The 22470-nt window shown below is 39.9% G+C and overlaps 1 protein-coding gene across 1 annotated transcript in view; it reads right to left on the bottom strand.

Moving 5' to 3' along the window:
• The window catches only part of cdh13 (cadherin 13, H-cadherin (heart)), a 431031-nt gene that overhangs the window by 90004 nt on the left and 318557 nt on the right, over nucleotides 1-22470 (bottom strand). The window contains exons 10-11 of the mRNA XM_024281692.2: nucleotides 5688-5870; nucleotides 5360-5613 (exon numbers count right to left, since the gene is read on the bottom strand). Coding sequence (XP_024137460.1) covers nucleotides 5360-5613; nucleotides 5688-5870 — 437 coding nt within the window. The remainder of the gene's footprint in view (nucleotides 1-5359; nucleotides 5614-5687; nucleotides 5871-22470) is intronic.

Genomic DNA, 22470 nt, shown 5'->3' with positions numbered 1-22470 from the left:
CTGGTAATGCAACTTTTCTAGTTTAAATTTAAATACTTCTTTGAGGCACAAGCAATGGAATCGCAAAAACAGGGACTATTTCAGCCTGGATTATAACCTAGCAACTTCTAGAGACTTCAAAATGGAGTTAAATGTGTAAGGTTAGTATTAAATAGTTATAAAGGAAATGTACATATAGATTGGCAAACAAAGTAGCATCTACAAACTTGAATCTTCCCTTTAGAGGTTGGATGAACAGCATACCAGCATCACAAGAATCCCTTTTTTTATAGATTCAAGACTCGAACTTGTGGTAAAAAAAGGGTTAACAAGGCAAATGTTTGCTGAAGGACAACCAGGCAGACAGTAATGAATGTGGAATAAAGTGGAAGCCAACAAAGCTCTTTTTTAACTCTTATTTCAACTCTTTGTGTTGAAACAATCCTTTTAAGTCAAGGCCATCCTCCCTCTGACTCTGACGCACAAAAAGTGCATTAACACAAAAAGTTGCACTTGGTGGCTTTTAACATTTTGCTAAACTCTGTCTTTATGTTTTTCTGTGTTTTGTAATGTCAGTTGATTATTGCCTTCATATCTGTTCAGCCGTGTTTTGAGCCTCTCCACCACCGTGACCTTTGCAGAAACACTCTTTGTCAAAATGCCAGCCACCTGGCTCCTGGAGGAGCCTCCGCAATTACTGGCTGGATGGTGACGGCACGTGTTACACCGAACTAAATGTTCAGATTTCAGACCCAACCATTTCTGTGGAGCAAACAGAAAAACAAGGTGTAATTTTTTTGATTTCATGACCAAACACTTGAAGGTCAGTGAAATTTTGTCTCGACACAGGTCACAAAATCAGCTTTTATGATGTTTAGTTGGAGCTCTGATGGCCACTTTTCCTGCTGAACAAAACAACCCTGCTGACATGTTTTTTGTTGGTTTTAGTTGAAGATTATAAAATTAAAATGGTACTTCAGATGCAAGTACACTTTTTAAGTGTATCACCTACACAATTACCAGGCTAAGAGATGCTTGATAATATATTTATGAACTGCAGTTTTTTTTGCAATTTCTAAATAGTCATCTTAACTTTTACACTCTTGGAAAATCTGTTTCATCTCGGGGTGTGTATTGACAAGAGTCTGGCGATACAGTACCTGTCCTGATACATGTATCACGATATGATACGTATCGGAAGACATCGCCAAATCGATTTTTCCCTACACCCCTGGTTTCATCAGTTCGGGGCCACATATCCACCCGAGTGTCTGCCGAAAGTCCTGGGGATTGTGGGCTCAAATCCATAGGCAGACCATGTGACCCAATGTGGGGATTTAAACCAATAAATGTCTTAAAACATCTCATCTCCAAGTCGTCACAGATTGACGTTTAGTAAATGACCGTCCGTGTCAAAACTTGTCAAAACTCATCATTTTTTGACGTGCTGCCGTTCCAAATCAGGAGATTTTGTTGGATGCGGTAACGGATGCAGACCAAACGTCAGGGTGTAGCCGGAGCTGGTACTCTAACCCTAGACTGGTCCGCGTCCGTTACCAATCTGCATCCGACACCGGTACTAATCGTATTGGACACAGATCGGTATCAGTACCACACATGGATCTGTACCGGTCCTGCCTGGTCCGCGTCTGGTACTGGTACTGATCTGCGTCCTCTAGTTATCCAGTGTGTGAGACAGAGAGACAAAGACTGAAGAATATCAAGTCTGCTCTGCGGCTTTCATCATTTTCTGAGCCCCAAAGCTTCTGGTCAGACCTAATCCGAGCCTGGTCTGCATCTGGTACCGAGTTAACGTTAGGGTCAGGATACCGGTTTGGTCCACGTCCCGGTACTGGTTCCGGTATGTGGCCCAAAGGTTAAGGAGCCTTGATTTCATTGGAAAATCAAGGCTAGACATAGAGGGGTCCTTAACAAAACGTCGATATGTGACGACTTGGGAATCTAATGTCTGCTTGTAAAATCAAGGGTCCACAACCCTCAGGACACAGTACCGGATGTGGTACCGGACACGGACTGGTCCTCAGGATACATCTTGTACTGTTACTCTAACCCAGTACTGGTACCCTAACCCGGTACCAGTCTGTGTCTGGTTCGCGCCCAGTACCGGGCTAGAGTTACCGGTTCAGGTCGGTACCACGTCTGGTACAGCATTCGGTGCTGGGTTAGGGTACTAGTGCGCTCAACGTTGCGATACTGGCCCGTTTCTGGTTCGCGGCCCCGAGGTTGGGGACCCGTGATCTAATGGGAGCAGCCAGCAACTCAAGAATCGACAAGTCTGGGACACCAAAAACGTCAAAACAAGACTTGGAGGTCCTTAGCCAAATGTTAATATGGCGACTTGGGGATGAGAATGTGTTGCCTAAAATTCAGCTGACCCGTCCCTTAAAGAAGGTGTGGAGCATAAATGTCGTTTGTAACAACAAATGGGACTTTAACTTTATTTTGAAAATCCAATAATAAGGCAGTTGAATGAAGATCCATCATTTTTTGGAAAATTACACCCACAAGTTTTTCCATCAACCCTTTACGAGATTTTAAAATGTTTATTTCCATCAAGTACTAAAGCCTCCTCTCTTTAAACCTGACCCCAACTGCACTCTATTGATTATGTATCAGTGGCTTTTATAGCATCAATAATATGCACGGTAAAGTTTGATTTGGTCATTTTTATTTCCTTGAGTCTTTTATTCTTGTGTTGACTGAACGGTAAATGACCCTTTTTCTATGGAACATAACCCCAAGAGAGCAGGAGAGTAAAGAACAACGCAGGCTAAAGTCTAACACAGACTGATCTTTTATTTTAGAACTCCATATGTGGTTTTATAGTGGAATCATTGTGTATAACAACAATAACACTGTTGTGGTTGTATTTGTGAAATAGATTTAGAGTCAATGAGCCGTGTCTCTGGGGACTTTCAAATGATGGCTATGAGCAGCTCGACCTGTTCAGGAAGCAGGAAACCGCCAGCTCAGTTTGAACTCAGATATGAGAAATGGTAAATGGTAAATGGCGTATACTTGTATAGCGCTTTCTACCCTCCTTTGAGGGCCCAAAGCGCTTCACAGTCACAGACCCATTCACCCATTCACGCACACATTCACACAATGGTGGTGGCTCCGCTGCCGAACACTGGTGCCAACCTCCCACCAGAGGCAATTCGGGGTTCAGTGTCTTGCCCAAGGACACTTCGACACATGAGCGGGCAAGGCGGAGTCGAACCTGCTCACTTCTGATCAGGAGTCGACCGCCCTACCACTGCACCACGGCCGCCCAAGGTTATCCAGAAAGAAAAATAGGAAAATAATTGCAATATTAAATACATTTCAAGATTTAAAAAAGTAGTAGAGATGAAAACTGGAAACACAATCGAACTGGTAGAAACTCAAACAGAAACATTTTGAAAAAGCAGAAGAAAGGAGACCGGAGACATACTGCATGTTTTAAGAAAAAAACAATGTAATTTCCCACAATGCTTTGAGAGAAAGTTTCTTAAACATGGTCATCTTTGATGGAGTCTTATAAAATAAGTAAAAATAGTTTATTTTCTGTTATTTACGTACATATCGGTTTGAATAGAGTTTTCATCACTAAAATCATCTAGTTGATTGTAGATCTTTGTCAAAATTCGATGTTTTCATTAAGTCTAGGGGGGTAACAATTAATCGATTTCATTGATAAAGCGATTTATTTTCCTAAAATCCAACCAGATGAACTTGTCTGAGGCAACGTTTTATTAGAATCAACCTACACCACTATAAAATTGTTTAAAAATGAAATAAATCAATTATATTAATCTTGGAAAATAACATTTAGATTGAGACATGATAGGTTTATTTTACCGTATCGTAAAAATGCATCACAGCAGATATCACACACATGATGACAGCAAAAAATGATCAATCCAATTTACACTCCAATGTGTCAAAAACTGTTTGATTTGAATAATGATAATTACCATCCTGTATGTGCTAATGTTATTCAATTTTATTGCCTTATATAACATATCCTCCTGTAGTGTAAATGTATATTAAGACAATGTAATTCTGTTACGTTTATACTAATATATATATATATATATATATTATAATAATAATTCATAAAGTTGGATATAGGGAACATACAAATACTTTATGAATTAAGCCAGGATTGTTAAAATTTGAAGATTTAGCAGAACAGCAAATTGTATCATTCATGCTTAAAGTTAAAAACAGAAGGTGCCAGAAAACCTGCTAAAACATTTTTGCTGTTACTTCAACAGATGAAAATCACAAGAGAAAATATGATTATTTTAAAGTCTTGTTTCCACTGAGCGGCTTGTTTTCACGGCACATACTTGGAGTAGACTGCTAGGTTGTCATTGCGTCGTTGTAGTGTGACGACTACAAAAGCAACAACAATGGAGGTCATCAGCAGCTCGTCTTTTTAGTGCTTTACTTTTTGTACATCGTGTAGAACAGGAATTTAATGTTGTTTGAAAGAAGATTTCGGCGGCTAAGAAGACAAAAATGGAAAACAGAATTGCTAGCTTAGCGCTATATTGCTGCTTTCTAATGTCGTCATCACATTCAGCCAATCAGTGCCAACCAGCCCCTCCCATTTTTCTAAGGCCCTACAATGGATGGGGGCCCTCAAGAGGTACGGGTTACAGGAACTGTTCAATGTGTCCAATGAACAAGGAAACGCTCAAAATACCGGATCGAACCGGACTACACCGGACCGGACTGGACCGGACTACACTGGACTGGATTGGACTACACTGGACCGGACTACACTGGACTGGATTGGACTACACTGGACCGGACTACACTGGACCGGACTACACTGGACTGGACTACACTGGATTGGACTACACTGGACCGGACTACACTGGACTGGACTACACTGGACCGGACTACACTGGACTGGACTACACTGGACTGGACTGCTCAGTGGCAACAAGGCTTTAGTTTCGAGTTGCTTGCACTACTTTAAAGCAGATTTTTTTTTTCTTTTGTCGAATTAAAATCTAGAATTGCCAACAGAAAGTTCTGAAAAATTGTACAAAAAATATTTGTAAAAAAGAAACCTGATTGACTGATATGTTGTGTGTGGTAAAGGCCATCAAAGATTGTGGGGTTTTTTTCAATTCAATTCAATTCAATTTTATTTACACATCCCAAAATCACAAAGGGAATCTGCCTCATTGGGCTTCATGGAGATAATTTTTTCCTTTTTCTTTAGGACGTGACATGAGTATCATCAATAATTGTGTTCTTCACTGCTCCTTCCAGTCAGGAAGATGTTGTGTACTAAACATGTTAATGTGATGTGGTATTCTTCATGAAACATTCCCCGCATGCCCCCCTCTCACTTCCTTACCTTATACTCTGTATTGTACGGATGTCTGGATCTGTGGCGTTCAGCGTGGCCACGAAGCTCCCCACAGGGACGTTTTCGTTCCGGGTGACGTGGAGCGGGTCCGGGAAAAACACCGGGCCCTCGTTAATGTCTTCCACTATGACGTGCACGGCGACCGTGGAGCTGGGGCCGTAGGTAACACCAGGAACCAGCGGGTCCTCGTTTTCCACTTTGACCAGTAGCGTATGAAATGAGGTGGCTTCATAGTTCAGAGGCTGAATGGTGAAAAACATGAAAATGACATTTTTGTTCAATCATTGATGCATTTAAGAGAGTCACTCGTCTGTACCTTGACCACTGACAGCATTCCCTCGTTGTTGTCGGGGTTGGTCTGGAATTCAAAGCTGTGTGTGGGATCTCCACTGATTATGGAGTAGATGGCTCTCCACGCTCCCGTGTCCGGGTCGTCCCTGTCGTCGATGGACAGGTTGATCACAACACCTGTGGAGCCTTCAGGGACACGAGCCTCAAACTGTTGGGACAAGAGACACGTGTGTCGGTTTACATGAAGAACCAGAGTCAATCAGGAAAACAATAATAAAAACAATTCATTGTTAAATAGTTTAAAAGACGAAAAGAAAACATTTTTTTATGGAGATGGAACACGAGAAAATTACATAATTTAACATTTTTCTTTTGACATTTTGACTTTTGCTTTCAGTGCAGATTTTGTACTTCAACCTTGAGTTTTTTTAGCAAACATTTTGACAGAAATACTTTAAATTTTGACCATCAGGACAACAATAGATCTATATATTGAAATACTTTCTGAATGCTACAGGTTTGCTGCAGGTCTGCTGGAGTCTCCATTCTAGTCAAGAAAAAATGTTCAGTTTTACTAAAGTTTCTTGTCTTCAATTATAATTATTAGATATTCTTAAGTGACAACCAACAAACAAAGCCCAGCACACAAAGAGAGAAAAAACTACTAATACAATTCCTGAGAAATTCCATTAATTCTTCAGGTATTTTGTCATAAATCAAAATAAAACAGACAGCTCATTCCACCGTCAGTGTGATGGACATCTCGGCTGACAGCTTTCATGTCTCAAACATTTCTGACCTGGCTTAATTTAAAGCGACAACGTCTGATTAAAAATGTGTTTTTTTTTCCGTGATTTGTGGATTTCTGTAACTTTTTGATGACTGTTTTTTTAGTTTTCTAAAGAAAAAGAAACATGTGAAAAAAGGTACAGAGAATGAAACGATGGCAGTTTAAGAAGTCATCTTTCATCTCCTGCTCTGACTGTTTAAACCCTAAAGCTGGACTCTCATCATCATATAATCCCAAAGAATTTCAAAGACAAATCAGAGCTTAGATCCTTTTAATAAATGTATTTTAGCATTTAAAATACCAACACATTCTCATTACCAACTTGGAAAATATGTTTCGGGTCCGCTCCAAGTCACTTTTTGATGTTTCGGTTGTCCCCAACGTCATGTTTTTGACATGTTCGCATTAAATCTCTAGTCCCTAACTCTCAGGACACGTTAACGAAAACACGGAACCGGTGCCGGGTTAGGGTATCGGTACTGGACTGCATCCTGAGGGTTAGCATCTGGGCCTGTACCAATCGGTCCTCTGACTGGTACCACTTCGCAGTCCAGAGGTTGGGGACCCCTCCCAACTCTTTATTTATGGATGTACAGTTGGTTGATGTTTTGGCTTTCCCAACTTGTCGCTTTTTGAGGTGATGGCTGTTCCCATTAAATCCCAAACATCTGGACTGCTAACTGGTACCGGTCCAGTACCAGTTCCGGCCACAGACACTAATCAGGAGTCCCTAACCCTTGGAAAGCAGACCTGTACTGGTATCCTAACCTTAACCTGGCACTGGTTCGGCGTTCGTTAACGTGTCCTGAGGGTTGGGGGTGTGGTTTACTGGGAACAGCCGGCATGTCAAAGAAAAACGAGTAGGGGAAACCCAAAACCTCAAAAAGAAATGCTGAAGGGGACCGAACCATACGTCCAAATCTGCCAAGTTTGGAGTGAGAATGTCTTGGTAAAATCAGTAGTTTGAAAAAATATCTGCAAAATCAAGTCTACAGTGCTTATAGACCCAGTCCAACCATATTTTGATCTAAGTGTTCCCAGTGGTCTACGAATGATGATCATGCAGTTTGTAGGTAAAATAAAAAAAACACTGTTGTTTTCAAGGAAATAGTTTCTGCAGAACAGCAGGAGTTCATTAGAAATTCCCTTTGAGTTGTGGGCAGGTCTGTAAGCCCACCTTCATTTCCCATCATCCATCCGTTTCCACCAGGGGTTCATGGATCTATTTGTCTACAAGAGGATAAATCAGAATGGAGTGGAGCAGGGAGCTTGTGGCCTCAGGATTGTAGATTATGAATGTAAACTACAAGCGTTTTCAAACAGCAGTTTTTCGTCTGGTCTTGATTTACAACATTTTCAATAAAAAAAGCTTTATTTCCATTGGAGTGGGTCTTAAAAAACAGCTTTTATTAAACTTAAACATTCATTTTGTACACATTAAAGACACACACAGAACAAAGTAAACACTATCCATGTCCTCTATTGCAGAGGAGTCACAGTGCATCTCATTTTTGTTTCACCGTCAATCACTGCCCACCTCCCAGCTCATTGTTGGCAGCAGACCTCAATCAGATTCTTATCGATGCGTTCTGCCCGCGAGAGTCCCGCTCCAGCCTGCATGGTGATCAGGGTTCCCCTCACAAAAGCTCCGCTCTGTCAGCGAGCGTGCATGTGTGTCTCAACCATTATGGTGTCAGAGCTTACAGTGTAATCTTTCAGACATAGGACACTCTGTTTAAGGATAGAGCCGGTCCAGCCTAGATTACTGTGTCTCCTGTCAGCCCACGGTATTGTTGTCTGGCAGATTACCCTCTTACTGCTTTACGCTGCTGGGCTCCACGCATTTATCTGAAGAGAGACAAACATTGATTTCTTCTTTCCTTTCTTGGCTGCCTTTTTTTATTCATTCAAAGCTTGTTTAAAAACACTCTAGACCATTTGCAGTCATTTAAGCCACCGTGGATCGAAATCAAATGTCTTTACATAAAGGAGGCCGTGTTCGTCCTGACATGCCGCGTGGAGTCTTTGTCCTGGGAAGAATTGACAGCTTGGCATCGACAAATGATGTGTAAATAAAAGGTTACTGAATGCACTGTGAAGTAAAAAGTAAGTTACGATGACAGTTTTATTCAAGAACAGGAAATGCCATATTTTCCAAAATTGAAGTCGCAAGAGCAAAAAATGTCTAATCAAGAAGAAGAAAACCATATATAAGACCCTCCAGTTCAGAGAGTCAAACTCAAGGAGCCAACATTTATTGAGCACTCTAAAACTATATTTTGAAAATTTAAAACTTTGTAACATAATTATGAACTAGATATATAGAATTACCTGTGATAATGCTAGTGTGAATGCTGTAAGCTGAATTTGGCCGCCGAATATGCTAGTGCTGATAGCCGAAGATGCTGAAATTGATAGTTCTAAAACTGATAGCCAGCTAAAAGATTAGCTAAATGCCAAATTATCCTAGAAAAAGAAATAAACCTAGCTTAGCCAAAACAGCTAGCATGTAGCTGAAATATTAGCTAAATTTCAAAACAGGCTAAAAAAATCTTAGAAATGCCAAAATAGTCCAAAAAGCTAGCAGAACGCAAATCTTTAAAACTTAGACCTTAAATAACTTTCAATATTTTACCGTCCCTAAAAATATAATTTCTGAAAATTCTACAAGTTAGAAATGAACACAAGATAACATCGGGTCATTAATAACAATAAAATGATCTGGAGGGCCGGAAAAAGATTGTATTTGTTGCATAGAAAATAAATCAAGCTCTTTGCTCTGCTCCATTCTGATGTTGTTTCCTTCTCCTCGTCTGAGCTGGAATCTGGCTTTAACACTGTACGGCGTCATGAATATTGATCAACATGTTTGTTGGACCAGTAATGTTAGCTCGGGGTGTGAGGGGCTGTAAGCTAGAGTAGGAGCATGTAAACAGAGAGCTCTCAGGAACCGGTCAGGGGGCGGGGCTGCTTCATGTCTACAGTCCCGCCCACAACCCAGAGGTGAATTTCTTGATGTTGTTAAAAAATGCTTCATCAGATTATTGACTGGGTCTTTCAGAGTTTTGGAAAAGAAACAAAAATATTTATTTCAAACACTTCTGTGAATGAAAGGTGTCTGCAAAAATCTTGTTTGGTATTTTATTTATAAATGAAAAAAAGCTGCAAGTTTAAAACTGCATGAGCAATTATCCAGTGATGCTAACGATAAAAGACAAATCCAGACCACAGTCCTGACTCCTGCTCCCAAAAACAGGCAGACAGAGAGACAACAATCGGTCAGAGCAGCTTTAATCATGTGGGGCAGTCATGCGAATGAAGCAAACCTCAAATTCAGTGCAGTGAGCCCTTTGGGTCGCGGCCCCAAAGCTGATAAGGCCTTAATTCCATCTGGAGCACAAAGCGACTGGTCACATGAAACTCCAGAAGAGATTGATTAGCGTCTGGCATCCGTGGAGGAAATAGTCTGGGTGTCTATAAAGGCTCATGCAAACCTCGTCTGGTTTGGTCTAAAATGATCATTTGATACATAAATGATTACGTTTGGATTCTAGATCAATCGAAGAACTTGCAGATCAAGAAAATCTCTGTAGAAACAAAAACATATTTGAGGTTAAATCTGTTTTAATCAGTGTGTAAATGGGACTGACTGTTCAGTTCTTTGGGACTTCAAAGAAGGTAGTAAAGCGCTATAGAAACATGCTGTTTGCTATTTAATCATTTATTTAAGTCTAAAATGTTATGGACCATATATTGTATGATTGGCCTTGTTACAATTACTTCTCGAAGAGCTCAAATAACCAATACTGAGATAAAAGGATTTTTTTGCCTGATGTCATTCATGAATTTGGAGAGGAAGTATCCATCATCCATCCATCCAGTATCCATCTATCCATCATTCATCCATCATCCATCCATCCATTCATCCATCCATCCATCATTTTTAACCCACTATATCCCTTTTGTGGTCATGTGGTTGCTGGAGCCTGTCCTAACTAGCGGCCAAATCTCCAGCCTGTCGCTGGGTCACAAGATCAGTCTTTGCAAACACTTTAAGGCAGAGATAGGCAACTCCAGGCCTCGAGGGCCACTTTGTCTGCATGAGTTCCAGATATCCAAGCCCTACTCCTGACTGATTACCTGGTTCAGGTGTGTCCAGCCAATAAGAACATGCCAGAGCAGGTATGTTGGAAGACATTCAGCCTTTAGGCCTGGAGTTGTCCTTCCCTGCTTTAGGGTATAGTGTAACCCCAGTCAGGATTGGAACCACTGCCTTCTTGCTGGGAGTTTGGTTCTGGTGAGTTTGGATGATCAAAAAGGGCGGTCCGTAATCATGCTTCAACCAAAAGTCGTTTTCTTTTGGTCTTTCATTTGTCTCTTAAAAACACTCTTCCATGTTTCTGTGTCTTAAACAAACTCAAGGCATCTGGTTGGTATAAAAAGGTAATGATTTATATTTTCATGACTGTTGCTTCATTATGTGCTCATGGCATCGCGGCTGACTCTGTAATCATGTCAGGCTACTATAAAGGACATAAATCTACAATTAATCAACTCACCTGCTTATTGAACGCTTCAGAATTTAATTTAAAGAGGCTTTAAACTACTAGTCAACGGTAGAAACTAAATAACAACAGATGGTTTATGTATAATCCCACACAACCTCACAGTTCCTGCAGTCAAGAACATTCAGAGGAGCTTTTCCCTGCCGGATAGAAGGCCAACAAACACCTTCCAGCAAAAGGCCTGCTGAGAGACGTGAAGTCTTGGAAGAACATACACAGCTGTCAGCCTCGCAGAGCACATTAAATGTGCTCTGCCTCATTAACACCTCTGTACAAACTGTTTCCTTTTCTTCATGACGGCTTTTAATTTGTGTCTAGTATATCTCTGCTTATTAGCCAGTCTTCCAAACGTTTTTGTGGCCGTCTTCAACCACGTTCTGCTCCAACATAATACGTCTGTCCTTGACAGGAAACATGACTTTTCCATTTTTGCTTTCTGCCCTCACACGCATGCAATTACTGTTGCATAACACACATATGCTAATCCTGGTCTTATAGTGCACCGTGCACACATACACCCAACCAGATTGGTGACAATCAACACATTTTATTCCTGAAAGTCTGTCAGAAAATATATGAATACAGATGGCGGCTGCAGAGGCCTTGACAGCCGGCTGAGCAGCTGTTTATTTGTCCTAATGAAAAGCACTTTGTGACACGCCCCCCACTACCCCGGATTTACAGACAGGGGTAACATGTAACAGAGGCCAGTCACTAGAACCTTCCACAGGCAGCTGTTTTCTGCTGTAGAAAAATCAATAACTAAATGATCTCAAAATTCCTTCCTGTCCATGTAAACACAACTGTTGGTTTTCACATGTATGAAAACTTTTCAATGTGGATCTTATCTGGATTTAATTAGATTAAAATAAGGATGTCTCAATCAAGTAATTGGAAATTGGTCCTGATTATGTAGTTTCATGCACAATTGAAACCAACCCACCAACCAATCAACCAACTCATCAATCAACACACCCACCCATAACCAACCAACCAACCAACCCATCAACCAACTCATCAATCAACACACCCACCCATAACCAACCCACCCACCATCAACCAACTAACCAACCCATAACTAACCAACCAACCAACCAACCAACCAAATACCCAACCCACCCACCAACCAACCCACCAACCCATTCACCTATCAATCAATCAATCAATCAATTGATATATAACAATCAAGGATTAAATATTCATTTTACTCTCATTATTATGATTAGCACTTTATATTTCAAGCTTATCATCACAGAGAAATACTCTACAAGAAGTCTGCACAAAATGAACGGATCAGAACATTTCAGTAAAGCACGGCGGAATACGACACTAATTTGAGCAAGAAGCACCTAAAAACAGTTGGATACATCTAGAAAAAATATTTACAGATTCAGATTTTCTGACTCATTAGAAACTCTTTAAATAAATGTTTAGAACTGTCAGCAAGTGTCTCTATTGGTTTATCTTAACACACATAAAAAAAACAAAAAAGGCATTAAAAAAACGTGATAATTAATATTTTTTTAAAATGAGAGTTAAACAGATGAACAGCAGTGAGACGGCTGCTAAGGGACCGTCTATAAAGTGCAAACTCCAACAAAAAGTGATTAAAAAATCAGTTGTGTCTCCAAAAAAACATCAATAATTAAATAATTTAGTTTGTTATGAGGTATTCATAAATACTCATCATTGTACTCATAACAATGATTTTCAAAGACAGTCATTTTTAATTTAAAGTATTTTAATGGAGATATAGATTACATGAGGAAAATGTTCAATAGATCTGAAGATCCTAAAACTGCAGTCATCAAAATTATCACCTATTTTTATAGTTTCATATTTTTTGTTAATAGTTGCACTATTTTATTTGATTGTTCAAGCTGCTTCACAGAAGTGCTGTGTTTGAGTGTAAAACAAAAAAAAAAAAAACGTTAATACAAGGAAATAGGGGAAAACCTGGATATGTTTGTTTTGCATTTGTTCATGTTTTTATATGTCACAAAAATATCGGGTTTGGACTCAGTATCAGCAGATTTGAGTTGGAATCAAGTGAAAAAAAAATCTGATTAGAACATACATAAAAACTGTTCAATAAGTTTAAATTCCTAATAAGATTTTTACCTGGAGAACAATTTACATTAAGAAACCGTTCAACTGTTGTATTTGTATTTTTTCATTTTTATCAGCTGAACAAAGTCACACTATGACAATTTTACATTTACTGGGCTGAATTCTGCATCTCTGAAAAGAATTTAAAACTGGGAATGATGGAAACCCACAGAAAATGTATTCATATTCTTATTATTTAGGATTAAACCAAAGTCGTTTTGATGTAATCTGTTGTTCACTTATAAATAAAGGGCGTCATTGAATAAAACATCTGGCGTTTCATAAGATCGATCAGGATGCGGTTATTTTGCCTTGGAATGAAACAATAACAATTATTGAATTTTTGTGAAGCAAAACCTTGGTTGTAAATATCGAATAAACCTAATTACATGAAATCTCATAACACAAAGTGCTGTGGTGAAGGAATTTGAATGACGGTGATGTCTTTGGATTTTCTTTGAGTTCATTTCTGCGTCTTTGCCGCGTTAAGCTCTTCGTTTCCAAAACACAAATAAATAAATACAACAAATAGAATTCTAAGCTGAAATATTCTTCTGCTTTTTCCGTCAGCTTGTTCTAAATTTCCTGGGAAGCAGCTTTACCTCTAATAGAATAAGTCTTAGCAACTCAGACAGTCTGTAGTGTGCGACGTCTTCTATCTTCCAGCACAATTCTACATACAATGACTACGTTCCTGTCTAACACCAGCCTCCCACGCACACACCTATCATCTTACCTCCTCCTTTTCTTTAATCCTCCGTACAGTAAATGCGCCTGAAGTAATAATGAGCTTACCTGTGTCTTTATTAAATTTCAGCAGCTATGAGCAGGAAGGTTACACTTCTCTGAATCAGCCGTCTACAAAGCAGCTTTTCTTTTCTACTCGTTTGGTTCACAACAAATCTCATATTTGTATATATGTCAATGTTGCTTTAATAAATTGGGAAAAATCTATTAAAAAATAATAAATATATGCAGATCTAAAAATAATAATCAACATAGCTTAAAGAATTAAAGTCAACTGGAAATCTGTGTCGAAAGGACTGATGGTGAAAAAGTCAACTTCAAAATTCTGCATTTTTCTGAAAACAATAATTGGGCAGAAAAACATAAAGTACTTTAAATTGAAAAAAGTCACAAGACAATAAACTTAATTGATCCCAACGGAAACTGGTGGTAGAGCAACACAACCAAAGACAAGTTGCCCATTCGGGGGCAGCAGCCGCTCAGATCCAGCAGTGCTAATCGCCCAGAATAGATCCATGAAGAAGTTCAGGATCTGATGTCAAAAATCAAGAATCTTCTAACTGTGTAGCTGCAGAAACAACACAGATTGAAGTACAGGCAAAAATACGACGACATTTAAGCAACATGACTTTACAAAGAAGATGCACACACAGGCACAGCCTAGGAGAGCGAGAAGAGTTCACCGAAGCGTTGAAAACCAGGGAAAAGGTCGTGGAGAAGGAAGGAATGAGGGTTTTTATGACACCCAGCTCTGCTTATCGCACTTTCAGGTCTCCCTTGAAAACGATCTCAATGGGATTTCTGGTCACATAAAGGTTAAATGAACTTTCAGCGGATTTGCTTTGTTACAGCCAAGGGAGTGTGTCCTCGGTCAGGGAACGTAGCGTCTCTGAATGATCTCATGAATCCAGACGTGGAATCTACTCGTGACTTTGTAGAATTCATCAAAATAAATGAACCTGATCCCTCAATTTCATCCGTGTCACCCATGGCGTAACAATGAGGCCACGCCCCTACCACTGGCTCGTTCAATGTGGAGGCCAGCAGGCACCGCCTACTTTATTGAGGCATCTGATTGGCCAGTTTATATTCTCAATAACTTGCACTACAGAAAAAAACAACTGTGATGGAAATGAGGATCAAGAACGTGTTATTAAAAGAACAAGAATGTTTTTTCTGAATGACTGAGTAACAGCTGGTTCTTTGGGATTTTGGCTTCTTGGAACCACTTCCTGTGTGGAACGCCATGGAGGAAGAGTCCAGTTCTCATGGATGGCGCAGCTTGATCTTTTTTTTTTTTTAAGGTGGACTGGTGAGTTATTCCTTAGATTTAACTGTCTGCTAGGCTTCCATTGAAATGGCTGAACTGTCTTTCACTCTGTATTATGTAAATCAGAACTCCTGATAGAAAGAAAGTCTATAATCTGACACGATACAAGAAAATACTCTCTGAAGCTACAAATTCAGTTTTGAATCAAATGGTTAAAAAGATGTAGAATTTCATGATCACATGTATTTTCAACAACAAACAAAGGCAGACGTCTAAAAGTGAATGTTTGGACTCAGATGACAATGTTGCTTGTAGACTTTAAAGTTGCTGCCTGACAGGAAACACGCAGTAACAAGGAGGTTCAGCTCTGAGTGCTGTCTGCTTGTAGGAAGTACAAAGACGATGAGAAGGCAGAGAAAAACATACAGATGGATCAAAAATAGATCAAGATCAGGAGGAAAATATGGGAAGCAATATTCTTTCAGTAGAAAATAATGCAAAGGGAAAAAAAAGATTCAAACTGAAAGAAGAAGCAGACGAGGATTTAGATCCAGATAAAGCCGAACAGAAACCACCTTTAACATCTGAACTGCCTTATAAATGTGCTAATGCTAACTACACCATGATTAACCAGCTTGTACATCTCCCTTTAGTATATCAACGGACTGGTAATTTCATGCAGGACTTTTCTGCATCTTTCTGGAGGAATTGGCTGAATCGCTCGCGCTCTCCAACTGTGCCCGACAGAAGGTTAAGTTCTCTCTAATTGGGTTCTGGGCATCAAATTTGGGCAACTCCACTTTAGGCTCATCTGTCCGCAGGAGATCCCTCCAGATGTCTGTGGTTGATAATGCAGTTTGTGTACAGGATGCAGCAGCAAAGCAGGGGATTAGAGGAAGCTGAAGAGAAATAAACTGGTGAAGACACCTGGTTCTGTTCTGAAGAGGAATCTGAAGATTCTGGAGATTATCTTTTATTAAGGAATATTGTAGAAGGTGCAAAACCATACACAAAATCCAAAAACCAACGCAGCGTCTTCAAAGACTTCTTTAGTTTTTCTGTCACACCAACAACAACTGTTACTTCCTGCTGCTGCTGTGCTGCACCTTCTCCACATGCCCCGCCCTTCTGCTCACCTGGCAGGTGGGGCAAATGATCTCAATTAGCACCTGCCAGGTACTTAAGGCAGAGAAGGCCTCACCAAGGCAGGCAGGGAGTAGAGCAGGTGGTGCTGGGGTCGGGGTCGGGGTCGGGGTTGGGGTCGGGGTCGGGGTCGGGCTTGAAGATGGGGTTTAGGTTGGGGATGAGGATGAGGTTGAGGTGGAGGTCGAGGTCAGGGTTGGGGTTCAGGTTGGGGTTCAGGTTGGGATTGGGGTTGGGGTCGAGGTCAGGGTTGGGTTGAGGTTGGGGTTGAGGTTGGGATTGGGGTTGGGGTTGGCGGGGGACCACTGCCTGAACAGACCGCAGGGGAGCAAACATTATGATTTTCATCATCTTGTTCCATCCTTGTTTTAAAATTTCCTTCATATTTACTTGATATTAAAATCATCAAGTGTGAAGTTATCACATCACTGATAAGGAATAAATTGCACATTTTTTGCTATATGATTAATTCATAAAGCAACTTGAAAAAGGAGGAATTAATTTTGATAAATCTGCAAGCAGACGACTAGATTAAATGTGAAACGGAGATACTTCTGAGCATCCGTACCCTCACTCTTCTCTGTTTTATCTCATCTTTAAATTTGTCCAAATAATAACCTTTTACAGCAGATGTCTCACTTGTAATAAGCCCCCATACCAATCCGGTCCCTCTGTCAGGGAGCTCTGGCCGGCTCCACAGCAGTATCACTCAGGGTAAAGCGCTGTGTATATCTCAGAACCAGTGAAGCAATCATGCAAACCCGGACTAATCCGTGACACCCGTTAGCCATCCCGGCACCGGCAGGCCTGCTGCAGCAGCCATCACCAAAGACGTCTTTATCAGCAGGACACTGATAGCACGGATGCATATTTTCTCACGCCAAACGGAGGAAAAGAGAGAGCTGGAAGATGAACATCTGAAAGAAGCCGGGCAGGTGAAATGAAGTGAGCTGCTAAGGACTTTCAGAGTCAGAAACGGCGAGGTCCATCAGGGTCTGGTTATGACAAGCATAGAAAAATAGGACTGAAACCAAGTCAGACACGGAGGAGAATTAACAGAAGCAGTGAGGGGGGAAGATGAAGAGAGGCAGAGAATGAAGTGCAGATGGAGAGATTAGAGACTGAGAGAAAAAACAAAACAAGGTGAGATACAGGAAGGACAAAAGGTTCCTGCCACGAAAACGGCTGTTCTCTTTTCTTTTGTTCAACATTGAAGCTTTTAACCAGCTTAAGGTTCAACCAGACTCCTCCGTTGTTTACAACGTTCGCTGGTGTTCAATCAAATCCAGTTTAGTGCTCTTTGCTGTTTCACAAACATTTTTTAAGGTTTCATTTTACTTCCTTTTGTATTATTTAACAGAGCAGTGTTCTGCGTTCTGATTGGCTGCAGACTATTGTTAATCAGCCTTCTCAGTGCAGCTTCTGCTTTCAGTTTGTCAAATCTACGTAAATATTTATCCGTGATCAGTTCTTTGTTTTCATTCCACTGAACTTCACTTATTTTTCTAATTTTTTAATTCCGGCTCATTTATTTTTGTTTTTAGTGTCAGCTACACGGTTTTAACACAATCACAACTTCAAATGTTTTTTATGAACTTCATGTAATGTTTGAGTGGCAACATTTGTAGTTTTCTTTTTATAATTCTCTACCCAAATCTACCAGTGACAATAAAAAGAAGTCTGCTTTGTCAAAACTACACTTCTTTAGTAACTGAAGGTGGTTTTTAACTAAAGGAAAGAGATTTCTTATGGATGATTTAAGTGGTTGAGTGCAGGTTTGAACCAACGCAGTGAATAGCTAACCGTGCTTGGAGTCTGGAGGATTATGTTGGATGAATTCAAAGCAAATGTTGCCTGAAAAAACCCAGCAACAGTGCATGTAATGAAAAACAACAGGAAGGAACGCGTCCTCCAAACGTTCAACTGTGTACGTCTTCTGTCCCAATGCAGATTTCCTGACTTACGTGTAATTTTGTACTCAACTTCTTGTTCTTCTTTCTATCTGACGCTGCTTGATGTCTGCACACAAGCTGGAACAGAAGCTTTAAAAGCTTTCGTCTGGTCTGCAGGAGGTAGCAGCTTCTAAAATAGACATCTTCAGCATGAGAGGATTTTACAAAGTTCCATGAGAAAAAGACCAGAATACTTAGATGAATAATTTATATTGTTAAAAAAAAGAAAAAAAAGCAGAGAAGCTGCTGACAGGCTCAGCATCCAAACACACAAGAACACGCGTGACATGATAGCGACCCGCTGAGAAGTCAGAGAGGATTCACGGACAGGTTGGCTGCAGGGGAGGAGAGTCGATGAATGATAGCCATATGAATGCATTTTTATTAAAGCTTCATTTCTCCACACCAGGAGTGTCAAACTCAATCACACAAGGAGCCAAAATCCAAAATACACCTTAGGTCGAACAGGATAAACATTTATTGAACACTCTAAAACGACATTTTAAAAACTTTAAAACCAAAACTTTTAACACAATTATTAACTACGTATATAGCATTGTCTGTGATAATGCTAGTGTGAATGCTGTAAGCTGAATTTGGCCGCTGAAGATGAAGGTAGCTGAAACCGCTAAAGTTGATAGCCAGCTAAAATATTAGCTAAATGCCAAAAAAAAAAAAACATAAGAAGAAGAACCTAAGAAAACAGCTAACATGCATCTGAAAAAAATAGATGAACTCCAGAAGAGCCTAAAACACTGAAAAAAGCATAAATTAGCTAAAACTGCTAGCATGTAGCAGGAATATTAGATAAACTTCAAAATGTTCTTAAAAAACTGAAAATAAGCCTAAATTAGCTAAAACAGGTTGTGTGTGAATATTAGCTTTACTCCAAAACAGCCTAAAAATGGTAAAAAAAAGCCCAAGTTAGCCAAACAGTTGGCATCTAGCTGAAATATACTCCGAAATAGCCTAAAAAATCTCAGTAAATGCCAAAACAGTCCAAAAAGCTAGCTGAATGACTATTTTACAAGTTTAAAACTGTAACTTTTCAACATAATTCTGAATAATAAAAAAGCAGGAATATTATTCCAGAATAAATCAACTTAAATCTTAAATAAATTTCAATTTTTTACTGTCCATAAAAATATATTTTGTCAAAATTATACAAGTTAGAAATAAGTGTAAGATAACATTGGGTCATTAATAACAATACAATAAAATGATCTGGAGGGCCGGATAGAATTACCCAGAGGGCCGGATCCGGCCCCCGGGCCTTGACTTTGACATGTGCTCTACACAGTTAAACGGTTCATATCCTGATAAAAAAATGAGAATATTAAAAGGAACACGGACACGGTGCTCTCTGAAAAACACCGCCGAGCGCCCTGAGCTGAAACATTTCGCATCTGAGCTGTGCTTCTTACAAGCTCTCCTGACACCTCAATGCATCATGGGAAGGCTGTAGGGGATGGTTGGCTAGGGCAAATTGCCATGTGTCTTAAAACCTGACAACAGCTGTGAGCGTTTCCATTAAAAACACACAACTCAGTGTTAGAACTGCACCTCAAGGTGCAAGGAGGTTCTTTCTCCGAGAGAGCTCTTTTTTCTCACACCTCCAGGTTAGAGGGGGGGTTAAAAATGAATGGATCCAAGGTGGCAGCTTTTGACAAATTCATCACTGCGTGGCATAAATTGGCAAAAGGTGACATCTTTGATGCTTTTGTAAGCTTTATGGAGAGCTTCAACAGCACAAACCTCAACATCAATGCTTTTTTCTCACAGATTTCCTGTTTGTCCTCAGGTCAAGTGCCTTACTTTGCTTAATTTTTAATATTTAGTTGGAACTATTTTCTATTGCGGTGTAGACGGAGTCTTCTGATCGTCTTTAACTTTAGACGTATGATAATAATCATTTATAAAATGATTTCTGCTAACAAAAAAATATGAAATATTAATAATAACAAAAATGAGAACTGTTCTTTTCTTCTTTTTTTTTTTTTACACTTAAATCACTTTACTGGGGGGAGAACACATTTGAGCGTCTTACATTTGTGTTCCACTTAAACCTCCAACCACTAGTTGGCAGCACACCACTATCAGTAGCTCTGCAATGAGACAACAAGACCTACCAAGAAGTAAATATTCACTAACTGGTCTGGCAGTTGTTGTTCCACAGCTAAATGCAGCTAAAAACGTATTTTTAAGCGAAGGAAGTTTTCTGAGATTGTCGATCTCTGGTTGCGTAATACGGCCGCCATTTGCTACCTCTTTGAGTACATTTAAGCAGTGTTGGAAATAAATAGCACTTTATTTTCTCAACCAAACTTAAAGGCCCTATTAAAGCAAAATCAACGTTTATTTTAAACATTTAAGTGTATTAATGTCCATTTCTCACAAAAAACACCTCCAAAAGGGCATTTTGATCCATTCACACATCTGAGAGCACCAGCCCCTCCCGATCCACGATCATGAGTGGGTCCTCACATTGTGATGTCACAAAGTGGGGAACAGCCCCTTCCAGGAAGAGTCTGAGCTTCCAGCACCTCCCCCAGGCTGACATAAACACACTTTTTCCCTGGAGCTAGCAGTGATATGCACAATGTGCAAATTCCTCTTTACAAAAATTTGGATGTTGTTTGTTTTTTGGGGGAAACACAGACACACAGACGCGGCCGGCTGTAGGTTCACATCAGCGTATATAAAAATAAAAAATAAAAAAAACACACACAAAAGAAAATACTCAAAAGACATACAAGTTAACTGCAAATCTGAAAGACCTGCATAGTTTCTAGATCTAGAAAAGGTCTAAAAAGTATCAAGACATCACAATATTTAATGGTTTGTAAGCAGGCAGCAGAACCTTTAAATCAATTCTTCATTTACCTAGTAGCTTCTACAAGGTTTGAGAAAAGTTCTGGTTCTGGTAACATCTCTTGGAGCAACAGTTCTCTATGAGCTCCAGCTGTTAAACTGACTATTTTAGATGACAGTTACAGTATTTGATGTCTCATCACTTTTTTATACCACTACCATTGTATCCTACCTTCTATTGCTCAGAGATAAAATGTTCAGTTGTCTAAAACCATTTAACTATTGTCAGGAGTTAGCGCTCTGTCTCCGTCTCTGGTTACCGGCAGGAGCCATCTTCAAAGTACTGACTGCACTACATCTCCCAGCAGCCCCAGTGCACAGTTCCTGGATGCTCCTCAGCTGTCTCTCATTTGACAATCACCCACAGGACCAGTACGCCCTGCACAGAGCCTCACTCTCTGTGAAGTATTGTTTGTGCCACTCTGCCTGCATTACTGAGCTTTTCTATCTGGACCTGATTATCTGTCTGTTTGTTTGCTGCCTGCCCTGACCCTCGTCTGAACTCTGACCACTCTAGTCTCTTCTTGGATGATCCCATGCTTGTGATTGACCTCTGCCTGTCTGACCCTGATTTAGCTTTGTGGACTTTTAGCTGTGCTTAGTTCCTGTTTGAACTAATAAACCTGCTGCACGTGGAACCAGTTGTCTGCCCGTTTGGGACAAAAAGATGGTTGGCTAAAACAAAATCACTGTTTTTAATGGTACACGTAACAGAAACTATATAATAAGGAAATGTGAAACTGATAAAAATCTCAACGAATAGATTTTTTAATATTTTCTACTGAATAATACAACAAAAATATAGTCAGCCTCCACAAAATCACTCTATTTCACTAAATAAGTATCTCTACATTTTTGTTTTAATTTGAGTTTTTCAAGTCACAGCATTTTATACGGGAAAAAAATCGATTACTTTCAATCTTTGAGACAAAAGTCCAAAACTTGTTCAATATTCCATTTCTATGAACACCAGGGGGTTTATTTACAAACTAAGAGATTTCTGCAGGGATTGTGTTCAAATATTGCTACAGGCAAAATGTCTGTTTGTAAAATAGACAAAAACAACCCAAAAACAGAGTTTCGTTTTGTGGGTTGCTGGTTAACTTTGGCTTTGTGGATTGGATCTGGCGTCGGCTGTTGTGTTGATTAGTGGATTCCTCAGGGACGCCCCCGTGCCACCTTATTTATTTATAGACTCTAGGTCTTAATAAAAACACCACAGCCTTAAGTAAAATAAAGTAAAATATAAAAGACAGTCATATAGAATAAGAACTACAGTAAAAGTACCTTAACACTAGAATTCCTAAGCCTGCGCAAATTTGCGCAGGGAAGAGTTCCCCCCCTTTAGTCCGAGAGCCCAT

The sequence above is a fragment of the Oryzias melastigma genome, linkage group LG6, assembly GCF_002922805.2.
Source record: "Oryzias melastigma strain HK-1 linkage group LG6, ASM292280v2, whole genome shotgun sequence".
Taxonomy (NCBI): Eukaryota; Metazoa; Chordata; class Actinopteri; order Beloniformes; family Adrianichthyidae; genus Oryzias; species Oryzias melastigma.
Note: the sequence above shows the minus strand (reverse complement) of the source record. Positions and strands in the feature narration are given on the sequence as shown.